Consider the following 20176-nt stretch of genomic DNA (forward strand, 5'->3'; position numbering starts at 1 on the left):
TACCAAATAACTTCTTTCTTTTTACTAACAACGTCACTTACCTACTTTCCGTTATTTCCTGACTTACCTGTTTCTGTGCTTCGATGCTTCTTATTTTTCTGTTTATTTTTCTTTCCCCCCCCCCCCACTGTTCATTTAAACGCCTCTCAACTTTTTGAGATTCCTGCGTCGTCTCTCTAATGATCTGCTTCAACTTCGCTATTTTGGAGGTTAATTCATTTTCATTAACCTCCTCAAAATTGAAATATCTTAATACAAATATGTGACAAAATACTAACTACACAAAAAACACTAAAATCTACACCAGTATACTATAAAACACTCATTTTCTAAGGGAAAATGCAATAAAAACAGACACAAATCACTAATTTTACAGGAGCACAAAATTCGCTGATCAACCACAACCAGAATCGGTAACTGGTATGAGACCTAACCCATAGTCAGGGAAACAAAACTATGACGGGAGGAATGGTGAGTATTTGCCATATATGCAAATACATATGCAGTGAGTATATGCAGCAACAATGTTATGTACTTGTGCGACTGATGAGAATGGACATTATGAGGGACATAATTATGAAACGAGAACGATTTTGTGTTCTTTCAGTTAGGACCTATTAAGTATATGCAAGGATGTTTACGCAAGAAACAAGATAAGAACAAAGATCGGCGAATTTTCCAAATGTGTCACGCAGACTACAGAGAACAGTATACAAAAAGCATGCAAGTTACTTGTGTCTGCACACGAATGCTAGGAGAATAAGAAAAAAAAACAGGGATCGAGTTTGTTGCCTTCGTGAATATGTTTGAGATCTGAAATTGTAAGCATTACTGGCTATCAGAGGCATACTTACTAGCTGTTATCCAGTGTAAGGGGTACAGTATTTTTAGGAGTGATTGACAGGATAAGAGAGGAGGGGGTATGTACTGCTAATTATATTGAATGACTTGAATCTAGTTAGAGTTTAAACAGTGTGCAATTCCAGTAACAGATTTTTATGTGGCAGTGAAGTTGAAATCTTCTAGTGTGAGGTAGAGTCTGACAAGATCAAATAAATAATGATGTGTTGTTACAGACTCAGTGGATCGGTTACCAGTGACGAAGAAATGCATCACCAAATATAGATGATGGGTGCGAAATGAGTAATCGTAATGAGAGACTTTAGTTTCCGAGCACTGATTGGAAAGCAATAAAATTTTATGAGAAGAATGAAACTGAATTCATTGAGCTGTTGCGAGACAATTTCCTCATGCAGTACGTGACAGAAGGAACTCGAGGTCAAGGAGTGTTAGATGTGATTTAGTGTCAAAGGGAATTTCAATTAAAGATGTGACTATTTTGTTACTGGCTGGTAAGGGCAATCATGCGGTGATGATGATTAAGAACGGCCTATTTTTCAACCCACTACAGGGTGGTGAAGGCTTCTCCCATTACGGGAGGGCTGGGACTACTACCTCCAAAGCGACCCAGTCCATATTGGGAGAGTGTAACTATACTTGGGTGAATGAATGCATGAAGATGGAAGAATCACAAACATGCATGCTTACGCGGAAATCGAACCGGCAGCCTCTCGGCTGTAGAGCGGGTACGCTAACCACTCAGCCAACCATGCGATACTCACTTGGAAAGTAGCTAAGTTCGTGAATTTTCCATTCATAAAAGATGACATGCTGAACTACAGAGCAGAAATTTATGACCAACTGAGGAGTATACTGGTTTCTGCGCCATGGTATCGGTTGTCAGATGGGAAGTAATCGATAGTGCATAAGTATTTAAAAAATAAGGATGATGTCATTTATGAAAATTGTTATGAACTTGCAGGCCACAAGAGTCACAATTGTTGTACGGAAAGCTAAGTATGAATAGAAACTAGTGCTTCAAGCTAAACCCACCCCAAGAAACAAATTATGCTGCAATATAAAGAAAGAATGAAAATGAAGGAATAACTCTACTGAACCCAGTTGGCGTGAAGGTGAGAGATGCAGCGTTACTGTTCAACTAAGGAATGCTCGTTTTGCTAAACGTTATCAGTGGTTTATGCAATATTCAACTCACTACCACCTCTTCACAGGATGAAGAAACTCAGGTATGCGAGAAGGACATACTGGGGGTGTTGGAAAAACTAAACAAGAATTCGACAATATAGACTGATGGGATATCAGCAGGAATGATAAAAGAGTATGTTTTACAGAACTGACTTTTTACAGGTAGACTTTTAAGAGTCTATATATTTTCGATTTCTGTTTTACCAAGTTAGAATTATAACACACACACCAAATTAACAGCTCCATCTTCACATTCTTGTGGTAACTTCTACTCAATGCAGAGGATTTGGAAGTAGCGGTGACCATCTTACTACTGAGCTATGCGCAACTCGCTTATTTCGTTCTTGATACCGTAACTTGTCGTTGCCATGGAAATATCACAATCCCCTTCAATTCGTTGATCTTCTCTGCAATTCGCATTGCACTCTTCCCAAAGGTGTACGATCTTCGGGATGTCAAGAAAATAACAGTTGTCATTAGACAATATTACATATTTACATGAAAGTAACAGATGATTATCATTAACTATGTTAAGCACGAAAATCTATTTCTTCTTCCTTTCTTTGGGGGAAGGAGCAATGATGTCACTTCTCTTTGGAAAGTGGACTGTGATGCAGTTTCCCTTCTCAGCCAGGAGTTGATTCCTTGGATTCCAGTCTTGGTGTAAAATGCCTAGGTTGTTGTTTCGCCTGTGGTGATGATGCCCATGTAGGACACGAGTTTTCACTTTCTGTTTAAAGGCTGCACGGAGATGGTCAGCCGCCTCTCTCTGTGAAACTGTTGTGCTGTCTGGTCTTGTGAGTCGATAGAAACTGTATATTACTGCTTTAGCAGTGATTAAGAGGTAGTTGCAGATCGAATGGTTTTTGATTCTGCATGGACAAGATTGAGATATTCCTCTTCTGCAAGTAAAATACAACCGCAGGTTATGGCTGCCGTTTCCCGAGACGAACGGATTAATTGTTGACGGGGCATTCTAAGTAGATATGGCGACTGTTCCTGCTCGTACATGAACCGGATACTTCAGACAGTTATCTGAAGCATCCGGTTTCAATTTCCGCAATATAGTTGGAGTGGGGGAGTGTACTGTGCCACATTATCCACTGAATATCTGCGTCGGGTTTTGTAGCTCTGGTGCTATATAGTAGGTCCCAGTGAAATAGTATTTGGTGGGAGATGATGCAATATTTTCCAATGAAGTGCTTTGGTTGGACTCTTGTATTAGAGTCCTGTAGATTTTGTTTATATGGCAGGGTGTAAGTCTCTCCTATGCATTGCTGGTTTTTATCAAAAAGAGAGGCACTGGATCTTCAGCTTCAGGCGGACCCTTTTCCGTTATGCTACCAAGCATAGCAGCTTGTAAAGCAGATTTCACAGTGTGTATCTGCCCATATTCCAACTTTGTGAGTAATTTTGGAAAGTGCCAGGTAAGGCTTGGAGAAAGAATATCACCGAAGAAGACTCTCGTGCCTCGCCAGCTCCACAGAAGAAAGAAAATCTCACTCTGAGTGATGGGGTTCCTTACCCATCGTGTTGTGGAATATGAGTTCCATAAGGATTTCAAGAAGGGATGCTGTCTTCACTGTGTGCCAGGGGTTTAACTTCTTCCATCTTCGAAGCGCATCTTTGTAGAAATTTGTTAGGCTCACAGGCACGTGCACGTTTGTTATTCTTAAAGTTATGGATAAAGAGAGACCTCTAGTGACATAACTGAAAATATATTCGGTGGTGCGTTTGTGTGCTACTTCCTGTTGTAGTGTATTAAGGAAAAAGCGAGCACTCAATATTGTTATTCTATGGTCAATGGCGGCCAGGTTTTTCCTCCTTCTTTAAGAGAAGTACTTAGTTTGGAGTACGAAAGCCTTTTTTTGTATCCATATGAATCGATAGATGGTTGACTGTATATGATAAATTGCACTGGTGGTGTGAGAATATTTAGTATATGCCAAAGAATATTGGTAGCTATTTGGTTAACAATTATTGCTCTTCCTCTTGTGGAGGCAGAGGCTCGTATTGCTGTCCACTTCCCTAGTAGTAGCTTGAAACGTTTAACGAGTGTATCCCAGGTCTTATCCACGTAACAGGACGTTTCCTATACTTTTTTCCTCAGCGGACCAGTGACCAGACATTGTGGAATCGGTTTGGTTTTTCCATTTGCCACACCACAGTCCTATGGATTTGTGTGCGTTTAGTTTAGCTCCAGAGGATTCTTGGTATGTTGTTTGTATGTTATAGAAATTCTCTTCTTTGCGGATTATAACTGTAACATCATCAGCTTATGCTGTCAGGGTTTGTTAAGAAAGCCTAGGATGGGATGCCTTAAACAGCATGATTACTCTACATAAAGGGTTCTATGGCAATTGTGTAAAGAGGACCTGAAAGTGGACAGCCTTGTTTAATATCTCTACTGTATGGTACAGATATAGTGAGCCTATCGTTTATTTTCATGCAAAAGTGTGCTTTAGAATATAACATCTTAATGGACGGACTGAATCATGCCTGAGCCAAATCTGAAGTCGCTCACGCGGTTGAATAGGTAGTGATGTTCAATGGGTTCGAAACTTTTTTTTTTCATTTAGTGTTACAAGATCCATTGATTCACTGTTGTTGTTGTTGTTGTTGTTGTTGTTAGCGATGCTTATCAGATCCCATATAAAGTGTAGGTTTTCGTGGATAGATCGTTCAGGGATAGAATAGCTCTGGTGCCTGTCTATTATTTCATTCAGCGCCGGCTTAAGTTTGTTGGCGATGTCTTTTGATATTATTTGACAGTCGGTGATTATGATGCAAATGGGTCACCAGTTTTCTAATTTTGTAACGTCTCCTTTCTTTGGGATAAGCTTAGTAACAGATGTCATATTGGGTGAGAAGCTATTGCTAATGGCTTCGACATATAGTCTGTAGAGGATAGGTTCAAATTGTTTCCATAAGGACTGGTCATATTCAGTGGTGGGCCCGTCTATGCTAGGAGAGTCATCTTTTGATAAAGAGGTGCAAGCTAAAGAGGTTTTAGCCTTTACGCAAGGCTAAAGCACACTTTTGCATGAAAATAAACAACAGGCTCACCATATCTGTACCGTACAATAGAGGTATTAAACAAGGTTATCCACTTTCAGGTCCTCTTTACACAATTGCCAAAATTGGAATAGAAAATGATGGTTGAAAAAAGGTCAATGGAAAATATGGTTTTGGAAAAAGAAACGAACAAGGCGAAAAAATGTTAGAATTTGCTGTGGACCACGGGATGATGATCTGTAACACAAGATTCCAACAAAAGAAGTGTATAAAATGGACGTGGCGATCAAATGATGGGAAAACCAAGAACATGATCGATATGATTACGTTTAAAAGAAGATGGATAACATCAGTACCGCAGTGTCGAACTTTTCAAATAGCGGATACAGATTCGGATCATAGTTTACTGATTGTAAACATCAATTTGAAATTAAAAAGAAAATATAAATCCCATCATCAGCAACGAAGAGATACAGCAAAAATAGGTTAAGCAGAAATAGGAAGAAGGCACAGAACAGTGTTAGAGGAGAAACTAAAAAGTGTGGAAAAAGAAAAAAAAATCGAATCTAGGAGTGAAAGGAGTAACAAAGGAAATATAAGACACAGTTGAAAAAACAAAGAAAATAGTATTTGAAATAAAGAACTTTTATTATTAAAAGACCAGAAGATAAATGATAAAATATACAAAGAGCCAACGAGTTTCACTAGCCACTGTCTAGCATTTTCAAGGCTGAACTGGTGTGAAAACAAATGCATTAAGTTACATTTAAAACATATACTTTAGTAACTGTTAGGCCGTTACATTTGATCATTCTGTTTGATGGCGTGCATGTCTTCGAATGCTTCAGTCAGAATCCGGTACATAACCACGTGTTGTGTAGTTTTTTGCATATTGTAATTCTGTCGAACTGAGAGAGATGATGAGATTTTTCCATATGTCTTTAAGAATAACACCCTGACTTCTATTTAAATTATTGCCTGTGCGTAGTACCACAGCTGCTTCTTTAAAAGTTCTGCGTCTGTAGTCATTCTCGATGTAAGGCATAAAACTGTTTTTCCAATCTATAACGTGATTTGATGTTGAGAAATGATGAGTTAAACCAGATGTGATGATTCTATTATGATTGACATCCCCCACATGTTCCTTCTGTCTTATTTCAAAACTTCTAGAAGTCTGACCAATGTAAGAAAGGCCACACGTACATGGAATTTCATATACTCCAGGATATTTAAAAAAAGGTACCTCATCTTTGGGTGATCTTAAGATTTGTCTGATCATGGTAGTTGGTTTAAAAACCACTCTGATGTTATGAGCTTTTAACATTCTCGCCAATTTTGTGGAAACTGAATTAATATATGGAATGACAGCTGTGGACACATATTGGGGCACCGTAACACGTAGTTGGTGGTTGTCTTTAAATAGCCATTTGTTTAAAATGTTAGAAAGGTATCCATTAAGAGATAGAGTGTTAGCTATTAGTGACAGTTCTCTCTGTACATCTGCTTCTTTTGAAATAGACCTTAAGGCTCTATTACGGAGCATGTGAATGATGCTGTGTTTTTGTGATCTATAATGGTTGGACGAATAATGTAGATATCTACCTATATCTGTAGGTTTCTTGTAAATGGACAGTTGGATATTGTTATCTTCTCTCCTCACTAGGATGTCAAGAAAATGAAGTTCTTTGTTCTTCTCTAGTTCTATAGTGAATTTGATCTGATTGTGTAGTAAGTTGATTTTGTTCAGAAACACGAGAATGTTTTCCATGGTATCCTTCCAGATGATGAACACGTCATCAGCATATCTCCACCAAATTGACGGTTTTGGTAAAATGGTGGAAAGAATATCCTTTTCAAGTTTTTCCATAAAAAGGTCTGCACATGGTGGTGACAGGGGGATACCCATGGCTAGACCTTCCGATGTATAGAGTGTTGTTAAATTTGAAGAAATTTGATTTCAGGCAATGATGAAACAACTGTGTGATGTCTTGAGGGAAAAGATCTTTCAGAATGTTGACTACCTCTACGATCGGTTCATTAGTGAATAAGGACACTACATCAAGACTAGCCATAATGTCCGTTTCTGATATTTTAATACTCTTGATTTTTTCTACAAATTCAAGACAACAAAAACCACCGCATTAACATCAAATACTTCACCAATAAAACCAACCTAGAGAAATTTAAAAAGCATTAAACAGAAAATTTTCACTCTTAATCTCAGAACATCACGTTAATGCGAACAGCAAAAAACAGCTCAGCTTAGACAAAAATCTAGCCATCAGCACAAACCGATATAGACTTCCTTGCTTCTGCACTTTCATCAGGTCTGAAAAAATCCAGCGATCAAACACTCAGAACAACCAAGAAGCTAAACATCGATGGAAGAAAATTAGTACCGTGATGGAACGACGAACTAACAGTCCTAAGAAAACGTGTCAACGCACTCAGACAACTATACCAAAGAACATACAATAACCAAGATTTAGGAGAGAGCAGAAGACAGAACTACTATAAAGCCAAATACAGCTATCAGTCCAAAATTACAAACGCGAAAACAGAATCATGGAAAAAATTTTGTACACTTTCAACCGTATCGAATCCTAGGAATTGCATATATAAATTAGCAGGAAGCAAGAACAAAACGACACCTATAGTATCAATTATCAAGAAAACAGACGACTGCAGTTTCTGCTAAGTTTTTAGGAAAAAATTAACAGAAACTGCAGCTATTATGATAGAGAAGTTTATTCCTGATGACGATGAATCAACAGATGAAGTAATCCACAAAACTTACAAATAAAGAATGGAAACAGATATTGACTTTCCTGATGACTACTCATTTGCAACTAATGAAATCGAGTCAATATTAAGATAAATGGATGCAAGAAAAACTCCTGGAGAAGAAGGAATAAGCAGCGATATACTCTTAACAGCATTTCTCTAATTCCCCGAATTCATAATAACAGTTTACAACAAATGCCTAAAAAGAGGAAGATTTCCTTCAATATGGAAACACTCAAAAATTATACCTTTAATCAAACCAGGAAAAGAAACATCCGATGAAATTAACAAATACAGACCAATCAGCCTCATAAACGTTGCTGTTGCTGGTAAGGTACTAGAAAAACGTCTAATAAACCGAATAATGCACTACATCTACTCAAGAAACTTATTAAGCAGCAATCAATTCAGACCTCAGTCCAGCACAGTAGACGCAATTATGGAAGTGAAAGAGTTCGCAGAACACAGTCTACAGCAAAAAAAATATAAAAAAACGTGCTCTACAGATCTCACTTGATGTACAAGGAGCCTTCGATGTTGGGTGGTGGTCAGCCATAATCAATCAATTAATAGATTTAAAATGCCCTAAAAACTTACTGTACCTTACAAAATATATTTTTCAGACAGAAGAGTAACTAAAAATAAAAAAAAATCAGCTAACTCCTTTTTATTACCATATATAGGGAGTAGGTGAGGTCGTTTTTAGCCCTATTAAACTTTTGGAGACTGAGTGGGCAGTTCAGTCTCCACTGGTACCCAATTAGAGATAGCTGGCCCAAAGCAATGACTAATTAAGCGGCACACAGTGAAGAGAAACGGCTCAACAAGTGCTGCCATCTCGTGGTCCCTAACCCTAACACTCATATTTAATGTCTGAAATAATGTGGGTTCTACGGTCGATTTTCTTGAGTTTACGGGACGAAAAACCCGAGTTTCAGGGAGAAAAAATCCGCTTTCCCGTGCCAGAGATCGATTAACTCGAGAACCGGTCGAAAAAAGGCTTATAAAAATTTCTTCTAGTCGCCGACTAGATTCGAAACCAAATCCTCCTTCGTGCGGTCAAGCAACATGATGTCCAAACACAGGCTCTTAGAAGAGTAACTATGACACTAAAAATCACAACTGTAACGAAAAACGTTAAACGAGGCTGTCCGCAAGGTACCTGCTGTGGGCCAGGTTTCTGGAACATCCAGTACAACTCGCTTTTAAGACTTCCTGTCACTACTGAAACGAAAGTCATAGCCTTCGCCGATGATGCGATGATAATGATACGGGGACGCAACAAATTACAGTTAGAAGTAACGGCCAACGAAGAATTCTTTAAAATTGCAGAGTGGGGACGCGAGAAGAAAGTGACCTTCAATAGCACCAAGTCTAAAGTGCTCCACATCTCACGAAAAAAATCGAAACACCCTGTAACAGTTCTTTCTAAACGGAGAAGTTCTCGAGGAAACAGTGAGTTTAAATATATATTGTTATTCCTAGGTATTTTAGCTCGCTGGCTACCTCGAGAACTTCTCCGTTTAGAAAGAACTGTTACAGGTTGTTTCGATTTTTTTCGTGAGATGTGGAGCACTTGGTGCTATTGAAGGTCACTTTCTCCTCGAGTGCCCACTCTGCAATTTTCAAATCTGAAAAATTCTCCTTCAATAAGCACATCTCATATGTTGCTGAAAAAAAGTTTACAAATGGTAAACCTCCTAGCAAAGTCGGCAAGGATGAAGTGGGGATTAGGCCAACGAGCGCTGAAAACGATATATACCGGTGCTATACTACCACTGATATCTTATGCTGCACCTGTCTGGAAACATACACTAAAATCAAAGATAAACCAACAAAAACTAAACAGAGTTCAACACCTTACAGCGACAATATCTTTCGAGGCAGCTTCGTTATTGCAGCTATAACACCGATCTGCCTGAAAATACAAGAATTATCTCTTGTATATGAAGTCACTTCTGGAAGATATATCGAAAGTTACAACATCGATCCAAATTGCTACGAACGTCCGCTTCACTACAGTAAGTGGCCTCACCCAGCAAAGAAAACAAATATTAAGGTGAAGGAAAGCTCTGAAAGTGACGAATTCCAATTATACACTGACGGAAGTAAAACCAAAAGGAACGTTGTTCTTTCACTGCATACAAGAACGCTGCTCTAGACTGCATCCCCTCTGTTCCAACAAGCAAGCAGAACAACTAGCTATAGTAGTTCAGTCACTTACATATCGCCAGGAATTAGAACTCAACACCTCTCAGCAAAAGACAGCAACAATTTACAGTGATAGTGGAAGCACTATAGACGGCATAAAAAACCAGAACAACCATATTGCATTGATAGAACAGACAGGAAATCTGGTTCGAAATCTCACTCTAGACTCTATAGAGTCTAGAGGGATGGGAAATCAAGTTCTGCTGGTTGAAAGCGCATACTGGAATAGCAGAAAACGAGAGAGCGGATCAGTTGGCTAAAGAAGCAGCTAGAAACGAACGGCTAGAAACAAGTTACCAGAAATTCTCGAAAAATCTATAAAAACACTTGCAGAAGAGAAAAGCCTAGACATGTGGGAAGAAGAATGGAAAACATCAAAAAACGGATCAACAACAAAAGAATTCTTTCCTAGCATCAGCAGCAGACTCCGGCTTAAAAACATGCCATTTCTCCAGGTTTAACCACGCTACTAACGGGACACGGAAAATTAAGACACACACAGATTCGATATCATGGAATCACCGTCGTACATTTGCAGTCCATATCTTCAACCGACTGTTGACCACATACTTTACAACTGAGCTATTGGACTCCATCCAGATGCCACTAATACAACACGCCATCACTTCCGGAGACAAGTGGCCAGTGACAGAGACTTATCGAAAAGTATTACTTAAAATTAATTAAATTTGCTAATAAAATCAACTATCGGTCCTTGTGATCTAACATAAATACTGATATTATGTGTATTATACTGTATAGTGTTAATATACGTATATATAAAAATATAAATATGAAAATTGATACAAAAATATAGATAGAAATGTTAATCAGTACGTGTAAGCTACATGTAATATAAGCATTGTAATGCAATGGAACATATAGGAATATATTAGCTCCTAGTAGGGTTAACACACACACACACACACACACACACGCGCGCGCGCGCGCGCGCGCGCGCGCACGCGCACACACGTATTCGCTCGCACTTGTTATATTGATTTTGGCGCAAGTTTGATTTAACCTTTGAGTCGCATAGTATGTGTATTAAATGAAATATAAAAAAAATAAATAAATAAATAAAAAACGAACTTTGTAATAAGCATTTAACCTCCTTGAATTATTATAAACAGCGCTTTTTGAAATAGATTCAACGTTGGCGAATAGATTTACTATTTTTCACAACAAGTCATGAAACTTGATTCGGAACGTGAAGTATTTGCATGAACTAATATCACATAACACGTAGATATGATTTCACTACATCTGTACGTGCTACTCAGAGTTATATGAGAGGAAATTAATACTTTTATACTTACATATGGTGTTCGAAGTCCACATTTGCTCCAAAAAGTAACTTTACACTTAGTTTTATATCCAGTCCGTTGATCGAACATGTGAGCGCAATCGAATGGAGGACAATATAAATGGAGGCTGACAGCTGGTTCCGAGTGACTCTGGTTTTCCACACGATGGAGTCCCAGTGAATCTACAGAAATAAAATTACTCTTAGAAACGTACATATCTGAATAGCACAGCACTTAAGTCTTATTGCAGATAGCTTCGTCTCTTTAGTTCTAACCATATATATACAGGGTGTTCGGGATAAATTTGACAGTTTCGTAAGGAAAAAGAAAATCTTCTTTGTATCTATTAAATTTAATGAATTGACAAAAAAACATTACAGGCAGAGTTAATTACAATACTATCAACAAGATTTACTCAAAATAACCACCATTAGCATCGATCACAGCTTCAATTCTGCTTCGGAACCTCGAACAAGCTGATGCTACAGTCTCCCTGGGAAGGGCCGCAAAAACTGTTTTAATTTTATCCATTAACTGGGCTTTTGTATTACTGGAAGTGCGATTGGTGTCTTTTTCAACTGCGCCCCATACAAAATTATCCATGGGGTTAAGGTCTGGGGAGTTTGGAGGCCAAACATTTGGACTGGTGAAGTCGTAGAAATTTTCAGACAACCATTTTTGACTTTTCCCAGAGGTGTGGCAAGGGGCCGAATCCTGCTGCCATACATACGGCCTACCATTGGCTACCCTTGTTATCCAGGGCTTGACTACAGTTAGCAACTCCACGAACAAAGCCCGAATTCCAATGCCAGGGTTCTTCAACACCTGTTCCTGCAGATTTGCGAGGAATTCTGCTGTACGAACGCAATCAGATCGTCTGCTAGGGATCTTTCTTCTTGCTACATCCTCGTAGTCACCATTGCAAGTCTCTAGTTCATGCCTGATTGTTTTTACTGTATTCAGGGAGCATTGGGCAGCAGTCGTAATATCCTTATTTTGATGGCGGGCACGAATCATCATGATACAAGTTATTCTCTTCCATGATTCAGGTGGGTTCCAGCTATCCATCCTTTCTGACATCTTGTATATGAATGAAGAAGGGTCCAAACTTTTAAATGAAGAGAAGTGTGTGTTAATACATGTAACTTACGGAAAAATATAATTAATTATAAATATGTCAAATTTATCCCGAACACCCTGTATATATATATATATGGTTAGAAAAAGAAAGTTTTTTACCTTGGGTATAATATACGTTAAAGATACCAAGCTATTTTAAACCTGGGTTTAATCCATTTCCCAAGTAAGCAAACAGACAAGTAACTCAAGTTTGCGCCTGCAAGTAGTGCAAGTCTGGGTGACCCGCACGTAGTGCAAGTCTTAGGCAATTTGTGGTGCAGGTGGAATAAGCTGAATAAGCTCTGATCACAATTCTTAATATTTACCCTTAATGCAAAGCACATCTCCTTGAGGAGATGTATGATGCTATGCATTAAAGGCAAGGGGCCACTACCCAGACCGGTTTCGACCTTTACTCAGGTCGATGTATGATGCAATGTATTAGAAATACCAAGTTTAAGTAATACAGAGCTTATAAGTATTTTATCAAAACAAGTCACCATATGGTGCTTTGATCTTATTAAATAAAAATCTCAGGATGAGAGATAGATATAGAAAGTTTTTTACCTTGGGTATAATATACGTTAAAGATACCAAGCTATTTTAAACCTGGTTTTAATCGATTTCCCAAGTAAGCAAACAGACAAGTAAATCAAGTTTGCGCCTGCAAGTAGTGCAAGTCTTAGGCAACTCGTAGTAAAGGTGGAATAAGATCTGATCACTATTCATAATATTTAGCCTTAATGCACAGCCCATCTCCTTGAGGAGATGTATAATGCAATGTATTAAAAGCAAGGGGCAACTACTCAGACCGGTTTCTCTCTCTCTCTCTCTCTCTTTAATTAATGATTTTGTTCTACAAAATCATTAGTTAAAGTTTGATTTGCCGTAGAATTCCATAACTGCCTAGAATTTATGATACACCCCATTGGTCTTTCGAATCAATTCCATATCACAAACATCTCCCACCATATAGATTATATGAAAACGAAAAATAAATATATTATGATTGGAAATTTTTGTTATATGGAATTGATTCGAAGGACCAATGGTGCGTATCATAAAATCTAGGCAGTTATGGAATTCTACGACAAATCAACATATCTGCTGCGGCAAGACACTTACCCTGTCTCCCAGCAACTTGTGTAATAGTATGATTGGTAGATAAAAGTGCCTCTACTGACTCAATGGCCAGATTTAAATCCAACTGAGTGATTGGGGAACGAAGTGGGATATTGTATGAGAAATCGTCTAAGGAATCCAATATTACTCGTAAAATTTATGATTCTTGCGTGAAGATTCGAGATAAATTTCCCATTAAAAACTTCTAATAAATGGAAATATTGCCTACATGCTGTGACGTAGACCAAAGGTGAACCAAAAATAATGCTTTTAAAATTTATCCTTGTCTACATTTAAAGAATGTTCTAAAACTTATGGCAAAGATGTATGAATGTTGGCTTTATTCGTTTTGAAATATTGCATATAATTGTATAATAAAAGCTACAGTTCTGCAATTTCAATTTTTGTTACTAACCGATCCAATACAATTCAGGGTTGTTCCATAATTGATGCTGGCTCAAATAGGTGTGATCAAACTCAGTCGTACTCATCGCAGCATTACAACCCTAGAATTATACATATCCGTTCGTGATTCTACAAAAAGTCTTCGTTCAACTTTTGGACATATGTTAGGTCATTATATTTCTTAGAAGAAGAAATCTCACTTTACTAAAATATGAAGGCAGCGGTTTACAGTTTCATCAGATCATTCATACAAGGACAACATCATAATTTACATGGAATGAATCGTGAACCTCCAGAGCATACGAACTTCAACATCGTTAGCTGCTCAGTTTCTGTTTTTGACCACCATTTGTCTATTAGTTCGTTTCTACCTTAAACACATACTGTAAGTAATCAAGAAACGAGTAGTATACAAAAGTATAAGGAGGTGGTATTCACAGGGCCGTACCTACACTTTTCCAGATGCAGACTGGACATGAGGCGCTAGAGTGCTCTTGGCTCGCCTCATTGTTTGGGGCCCTTAATTTTTGGGTCTTCATTTTTGGAGGCCTCAGCTAGAACTTCGTGAGGCTGTGTTAAAGTTAAAGTTTGATTTGTATGGTCCTGATTATTCATGTAGTTTTTGTGAATTATTCTTTCTAGTTTTGGTGAATGACTAATATGCAATGGTCATACACCATGTCTCAATTTTTTAAAAGCCTATAGGACATTCCTGGTCGCTGGGCTGTCACGGAGCATTGGGGCGTCCCTTCGGTGGGAGATTAGGGGAGAGATGGTAGGCGGCACTACTTTGTAGGCCTCCCCGTTAGATCCATGGGACCCGCTGACCAACGACAGCTGCGGTCCTCCATTCATATCAGGAGTTGGATGATTCTAGCAGCCCATTCCGTAAAAACTTCAGCTAAGTAAAGCATCATGTCTAAGCAGAAAAGAAATAAAGCCTGGGTAGTCTCAATATTCCCGGAACAATGGTGTCAGGGTGATGTAGCCCTGCGGCATTGTCAGTCCGTGACTGCTATAAAGAAATTCAACGCAGAAATTGCTTGAAGATTGCTACTTAGAATGTAAGAGCATTGAATAAATCTGAGAAATTGGTTAATGCAATGAGAGAGATGGAGAGAATGAATATTAGTATACTAGGAATATGTGAAACCTTTTGGAAAGGATCATCAGATTTTGAGTCGAAACTTCCAATTGACAACATATATAAAGTATATACGTCAGGTGGTAAAATACCAAGGAGAAGTGTAGCGTTCATTGTAGAAAAGAAAATTAATAAAAGCATCAGCCGTGTCATCAAAAAATCAGATAGAGTAATGGCAATTCAAGTGAATTCTAAACCTAGCGATATGCTGATCATTCAAATATATGCTCCTACAGAACATAATTAGGAAGCAGAAATAGATAACATGTATGATGAAATAGAATGGTGTATAAAGGAAGCTGGATGCAAGAAAAATCGAGTAATTTGCGCTATGGGTGACTGGAACGCAAACTTTGGATCAGAGAGAACATCTATACACGCGAGTCCATGTGGAGCTCGAATTCGGAATGAGAGAGGACAAAAACTGATTGATTTCTGTAACAAGCACCGTCTAACATATGCAAAAACCAACAGCAAGACACACATGGGAAAGTCCGGATGAAAGATACAAAAATCAATTAGACTATATCGTGGTCAGCAAACGTTACTTAAATAGAATACGGAACTCGAAGGTGATGCCAAGTGCTGACTGTGTATCTTATCAGAGACTTAGTGAAGATGAATATTCGCCAGAACACAATAAAAATTAAAAGAAAACAACCCCTAAAATGGGATCTGCAGATGGTATAAAATCCAATAGTAAAATCAAATTGAATGAATGTTTCAGAACTGCTGTTTGCACAGTTGCAAAACAAAAATGACCCCTCTCAGTGGAAAAAACTACAAGCAGCTATCATAACATCTGCTAAACTCCACGTCAATAAACATGAAGAAAGAAAGAAAAAACCATGGATAACACAAGAAGTAATCATCTTTATCCATGAAAGAAGATCAAGAAAAAGAGGAGCAAATGAAGAATAAAGATTAAGATATAAAACATTGGAAAGAAGAATCAAACATTGATGCAGGAGATTGAAAGAAAACTGAATAAATATGCAGTGTATCGAGATAGAAGAATTACAAAATAAGAACAAAATCAGAGAGCATTCTTGGAAGTGGAAGAACTTAATGGCAAAGCAAAACGTACACAGTCTAATAATATCAAGGACAAAGATGGGTACATAATTCATGTCGAAGGTTTAATGGAATATTATCAGCACTGAGAAAGGGTTAAAACAAATTTTAATGTTTCCAATATTTCGTCTCAGTCACAGAGACAACTTCAGATTACAAAAAAACTTTTTATAACAACACACACAAATACAATACAACAGTGAGTGAAACTAAAATCCTATCTAGGTGGTGCGCCCTCTATGGGCGTTTGCAGGTGGTCTAGGATGTAAAGAGGGATCTCTGATAATTAATGTTTCCCAAATTTTGGGAAGATTTATGCAACCGTATTTGTTTACATTAGGTTGATTCCTAAGTGCAGATGCAGATTCAAAGCAGTCTTTCTTTTTTGAATTTACTACGGTGGAGCATGGTGGATTTTTCCAGGAGATCCTGTGGGTTGTATTCCAAACCATGGTCTGCAAGGCCAGATTGACCATAATCGTGATTGTAGATGTATGCCTTGTGTTCTTCTAACCGGATTGTTGCTGATCTGCCTGTCTGCCCCAAGAAAGCCAGTTTAAAGGAACAACGTACTCTATACACTCCAGGCAATGAGAGAGGTGGGAGCAGATCTTTGGTAAGGTATGATGATGGCATTTCTGAAGTCCTTCTGAAGAGATGGTCGGGAATGGGGAAGGACTTGATTTTTTTTTAATTCTATAATCATTGTAGCCATTGCAAAGGAAGGTGTGTATGTGTTCGAGTTTGATTGAAAAGGCAGTTTCACTGGAACAAACATTGAGGGTTCTATTGGTTAGTGTTTTAATAATGCCATATTGCTGAGGGGTGGTGGTGGGAGAGTTTGTGAACGAATTTGTGAATTACTTTAAACCTAATTTAAACAAAGACGGTTGCAATACGGTATAGGAAGGGCAAACTATTGTTATTTTCGTTTTTCATCGTAAACTGGAATTTTTGATGTAGGCTATGTGACCGAGGAAGACGTCTAATGTGTCTAAGCCATGAGGCCAAATAGAGATCACATGATCTACATATCTTAGCCAGATAGAAGGTTTTAGAGGGGAAGATTCTATGGCTAGTTTTTCAAAATTTGCCATGTAAAATTGGCAAGAAATGCCATTACAATACTTTACATCCGTGGCACATTACATCAGAAAAAATCGCCAGATCGTTAAAAAAAATTACAACTTCCATACAGCTTTAAAGCCCCACCGTACATTTGCTACCCTTATCCGTTCCACCAAAGATCAGCTCCCTCCTCTCTCATTGCCTGGAGTATATAGATTACCTTCTTCCTTTAAACTGGCTTACTTCGGACAGACAGGAAGATCAGCAACCATCCGGTTAGAAGAACACAAATCATACATCTGCAATCACGGCTATGGCCAATCTGGCCTTGAAGACCATCATTTGGATACAACCCAGCAAATCGCCTAGAAAAAAGCCACCGTGCTCCACCATAGTAAATTCAAAAAAAGAAAGACTTCTTTGAATCTGCATCTGCACTTAGGAATGAACCTAATTTAAACAAATACGGTTGCATAAAACTTCCCAAAATTTGGGAAACATTAATTATCAAAGATCCCTCTTTACATCCTAGGCCACCTGCAAACGCCCATAGAGGGTGCACCACCTAGACAAGACTTTAGTTTCACTCACTGTTGTATTGTATTTGTGTGTTGCTACAAAAAGATTTTTTGTAATCCCTGAAAATGTCTCTGTGACTGAGACGATATATTGGAAGCATTAAAATTATTTTTAATCCTCTCTCAGTTCTGATAATATTCCATTAAACGTCCAACATGAATTCTTCACAGCACTTAAGCCTCAACACACGGATGGGAACTTAATCATCAATAAGGAAAAGAGAAATGGAAGATGGGTGGAGTACTTATCAGATCTCTAAGAATATGATAATGTTAACATGATAGATGATTCACGACACCTTCAGTTAAACGTAGCATCAGATACCACCTGCCGACAAGAAAGGAGATTATTCATCATCATCATCATCATCATCATCATGCGTATCAAGGATTTAGGCCTACCATAGCCTGTTCCGACATTAAAAGTCATCGTTGAATCGTTTAAGAGGACGTCCTGGTTTTCTTTTTCCTAATGGCTTGTACTTTAAGGCTTGTTTAGGTAATCTTTATGTTTTTCATTCTTTGAATGTGTTCCATCCATTCATGTTTATATTTTTGAGTTTTTTCTATTAGTGGTTCTTCGTTTAATTCTTTCATAATTTCTTCATTTCTTTTGTGATCAAATAGGGTATACTTTGCAGTTTTTCTCATAAACTTCATTTCTGCTGTTGTTAATCTTGGTTTGTCTTTTTGTTTTATTGTCCAGATTTCGCTTCCATACATTCAGACTGGTAGAGCTAATGTATTGTATACGTTTAGTCTCGTTTGTTTTTGAACTAGGTTTGGTTTAAATATAGAGTTAATTACACCTGTTATTTTTAAATAGTTTGCAATTTTTACTTTTATATCTTTTTACTTTTCATATGTGATCATGAATCCTAGGTAGTTAAATGAATTCACCTGTTCTAAGATCTTGTTATCTATTACTATTTTAGTTCTTGCTGGATCCTGTCCTTTAAAGGCCATAGTTTTTGATTTTTCTCTTGATATTATCATATCATAATCTTTGGCTATCTTATTTAGATCTAAAATAGCTTTCTGTAAGTTATCTTCAGAGTTTGTAATTATTATTTAGTCGTCGGCAAAAAGGAGAGTGTTTAAGTTCACTGTAGAAGAAAGTTTAATTCCTTGATGTAAATTTTTAATTCTATTTTATTATTATTTCATTTAAGTAGATATTAAAAAAAATTGCTGAGAGGGGACATCCCTGTCGGACCCCTTGGTTTATCTCTCTCGTATATGATAGCTCGTGATTTAATCTCATTTGCATTTGATTATTTTCATATATATTTGTGATAGCTTTCAGGATATTATTTAGTATTTGTCTTTATTTTAATATGTTAAATAATATGTTTCTTTTAACTTTGTCAAATACTTTTTCAAAGTCAATAAATGCAGTATGTGTTTCTAAATTGTATTCTCTTCTTTTCTCTATTATTAGTTTTAGGCAAAAGGCCGGGTCTATACATGATCATCCTTTTCTAAATCCATTCTGTACTTCTAAAATAAAGTTTTCGGAATATTTCATTAGTTTGCTATTTAAGATTCTGCTATATATTTTGTAACAGGAATTTAGTATACTGATACATCTATAGTTTTTAGGATCATCTCTATTACCTTTTTTAAAGATAGGAATCACAATTGCTTTTTTCATTCTATTGGGGGGATACCAGTTAAATAAATGTTATTTAAAAATAATAAGAGTCTTTCTTTGAATCTTGTTCCTGCGTATTTATATAGTTCTGAACCTAGCTGGAGTCCATGGAGTCAAAGACTCATCGTGGGAGGTCCACTGTTATACACACAGTTTATCATGCTGTGCCTTAATTCACTGTCACTGCACACACCACACTCTCGGGCAAATCATTCCAATCACTCGCCACTCTCCATGCAAAAAACCTGCTCCTCACTCTCTTGCTCACATTCTACTTATACAGCTTCCAGGAATGTCCTCTTGTTCTCCTGCTATCCTCACCCATTCTGTGCAAAACTTCCCCGACATTAATCTGGTAATAACCACTTAACAGCTTATATGTCTCAATCATATCCCCCCCTCCTCCTTCTATCCACCAATTTCTGCAAATTGCATTTTGTCAATCTGTCTTCATACTCTACATTCCAGAGACCAGAAACCACCTTAGTCAATCGCCTCTGAACTTTTTCCAATGCAATTTCATCTTTTTGAAAACCAGGTGACCATATCTGTGCACAGTAATCTATATGTGGCCTGATCAAAGCCTTCTACAAAGGAACCATAACATCCTTACTTCTACAAGTCAATGTCCTCGGCATCATTCCCATTA

The 20176-nt window shown here is 37.7% G+C and overlaps 1 protein-coding gene across 1 annotated transcript in view; it reads right to left on the bottom strand.

Annotated features, from left to right (window-relative positions):
- LOC150101290 (cysteine dioxygenase type 1-like) overlaps positions 1 to 20176 on the bottom strand; it is a 172523-nt gene that overhangs the window by 24940 nt on the left and 127407 nt on the right. The window contains exon 4 of the mRNA XM_090400343.1: positions 11376 to 11545. Within this exon, the coding sequence (XP_090256469.1) occupies positions 11376 to 11545 (170 nt within the window). The remainder of the gene's footprint in view (positions 1 to 11375; positions 11546 to 20176) is intronic.

Source organism: Typopeltis vanoorti, chromosome 11 (assembly GCF_054136105.1).
Source record: "Typopeltis vanoorti isolate ZY-2024b chromosome 11, IOZ_Tvanoo_1.0, whole genome shotgun sequence".
Taxonomy (NCBI): domain Eukaryota; kingdom Metazoa; phylum Arthropoda; class Arachnida; order Uropygi; family Thelyphonidae; genus Typopeltis; species Typopeltis vanoorti.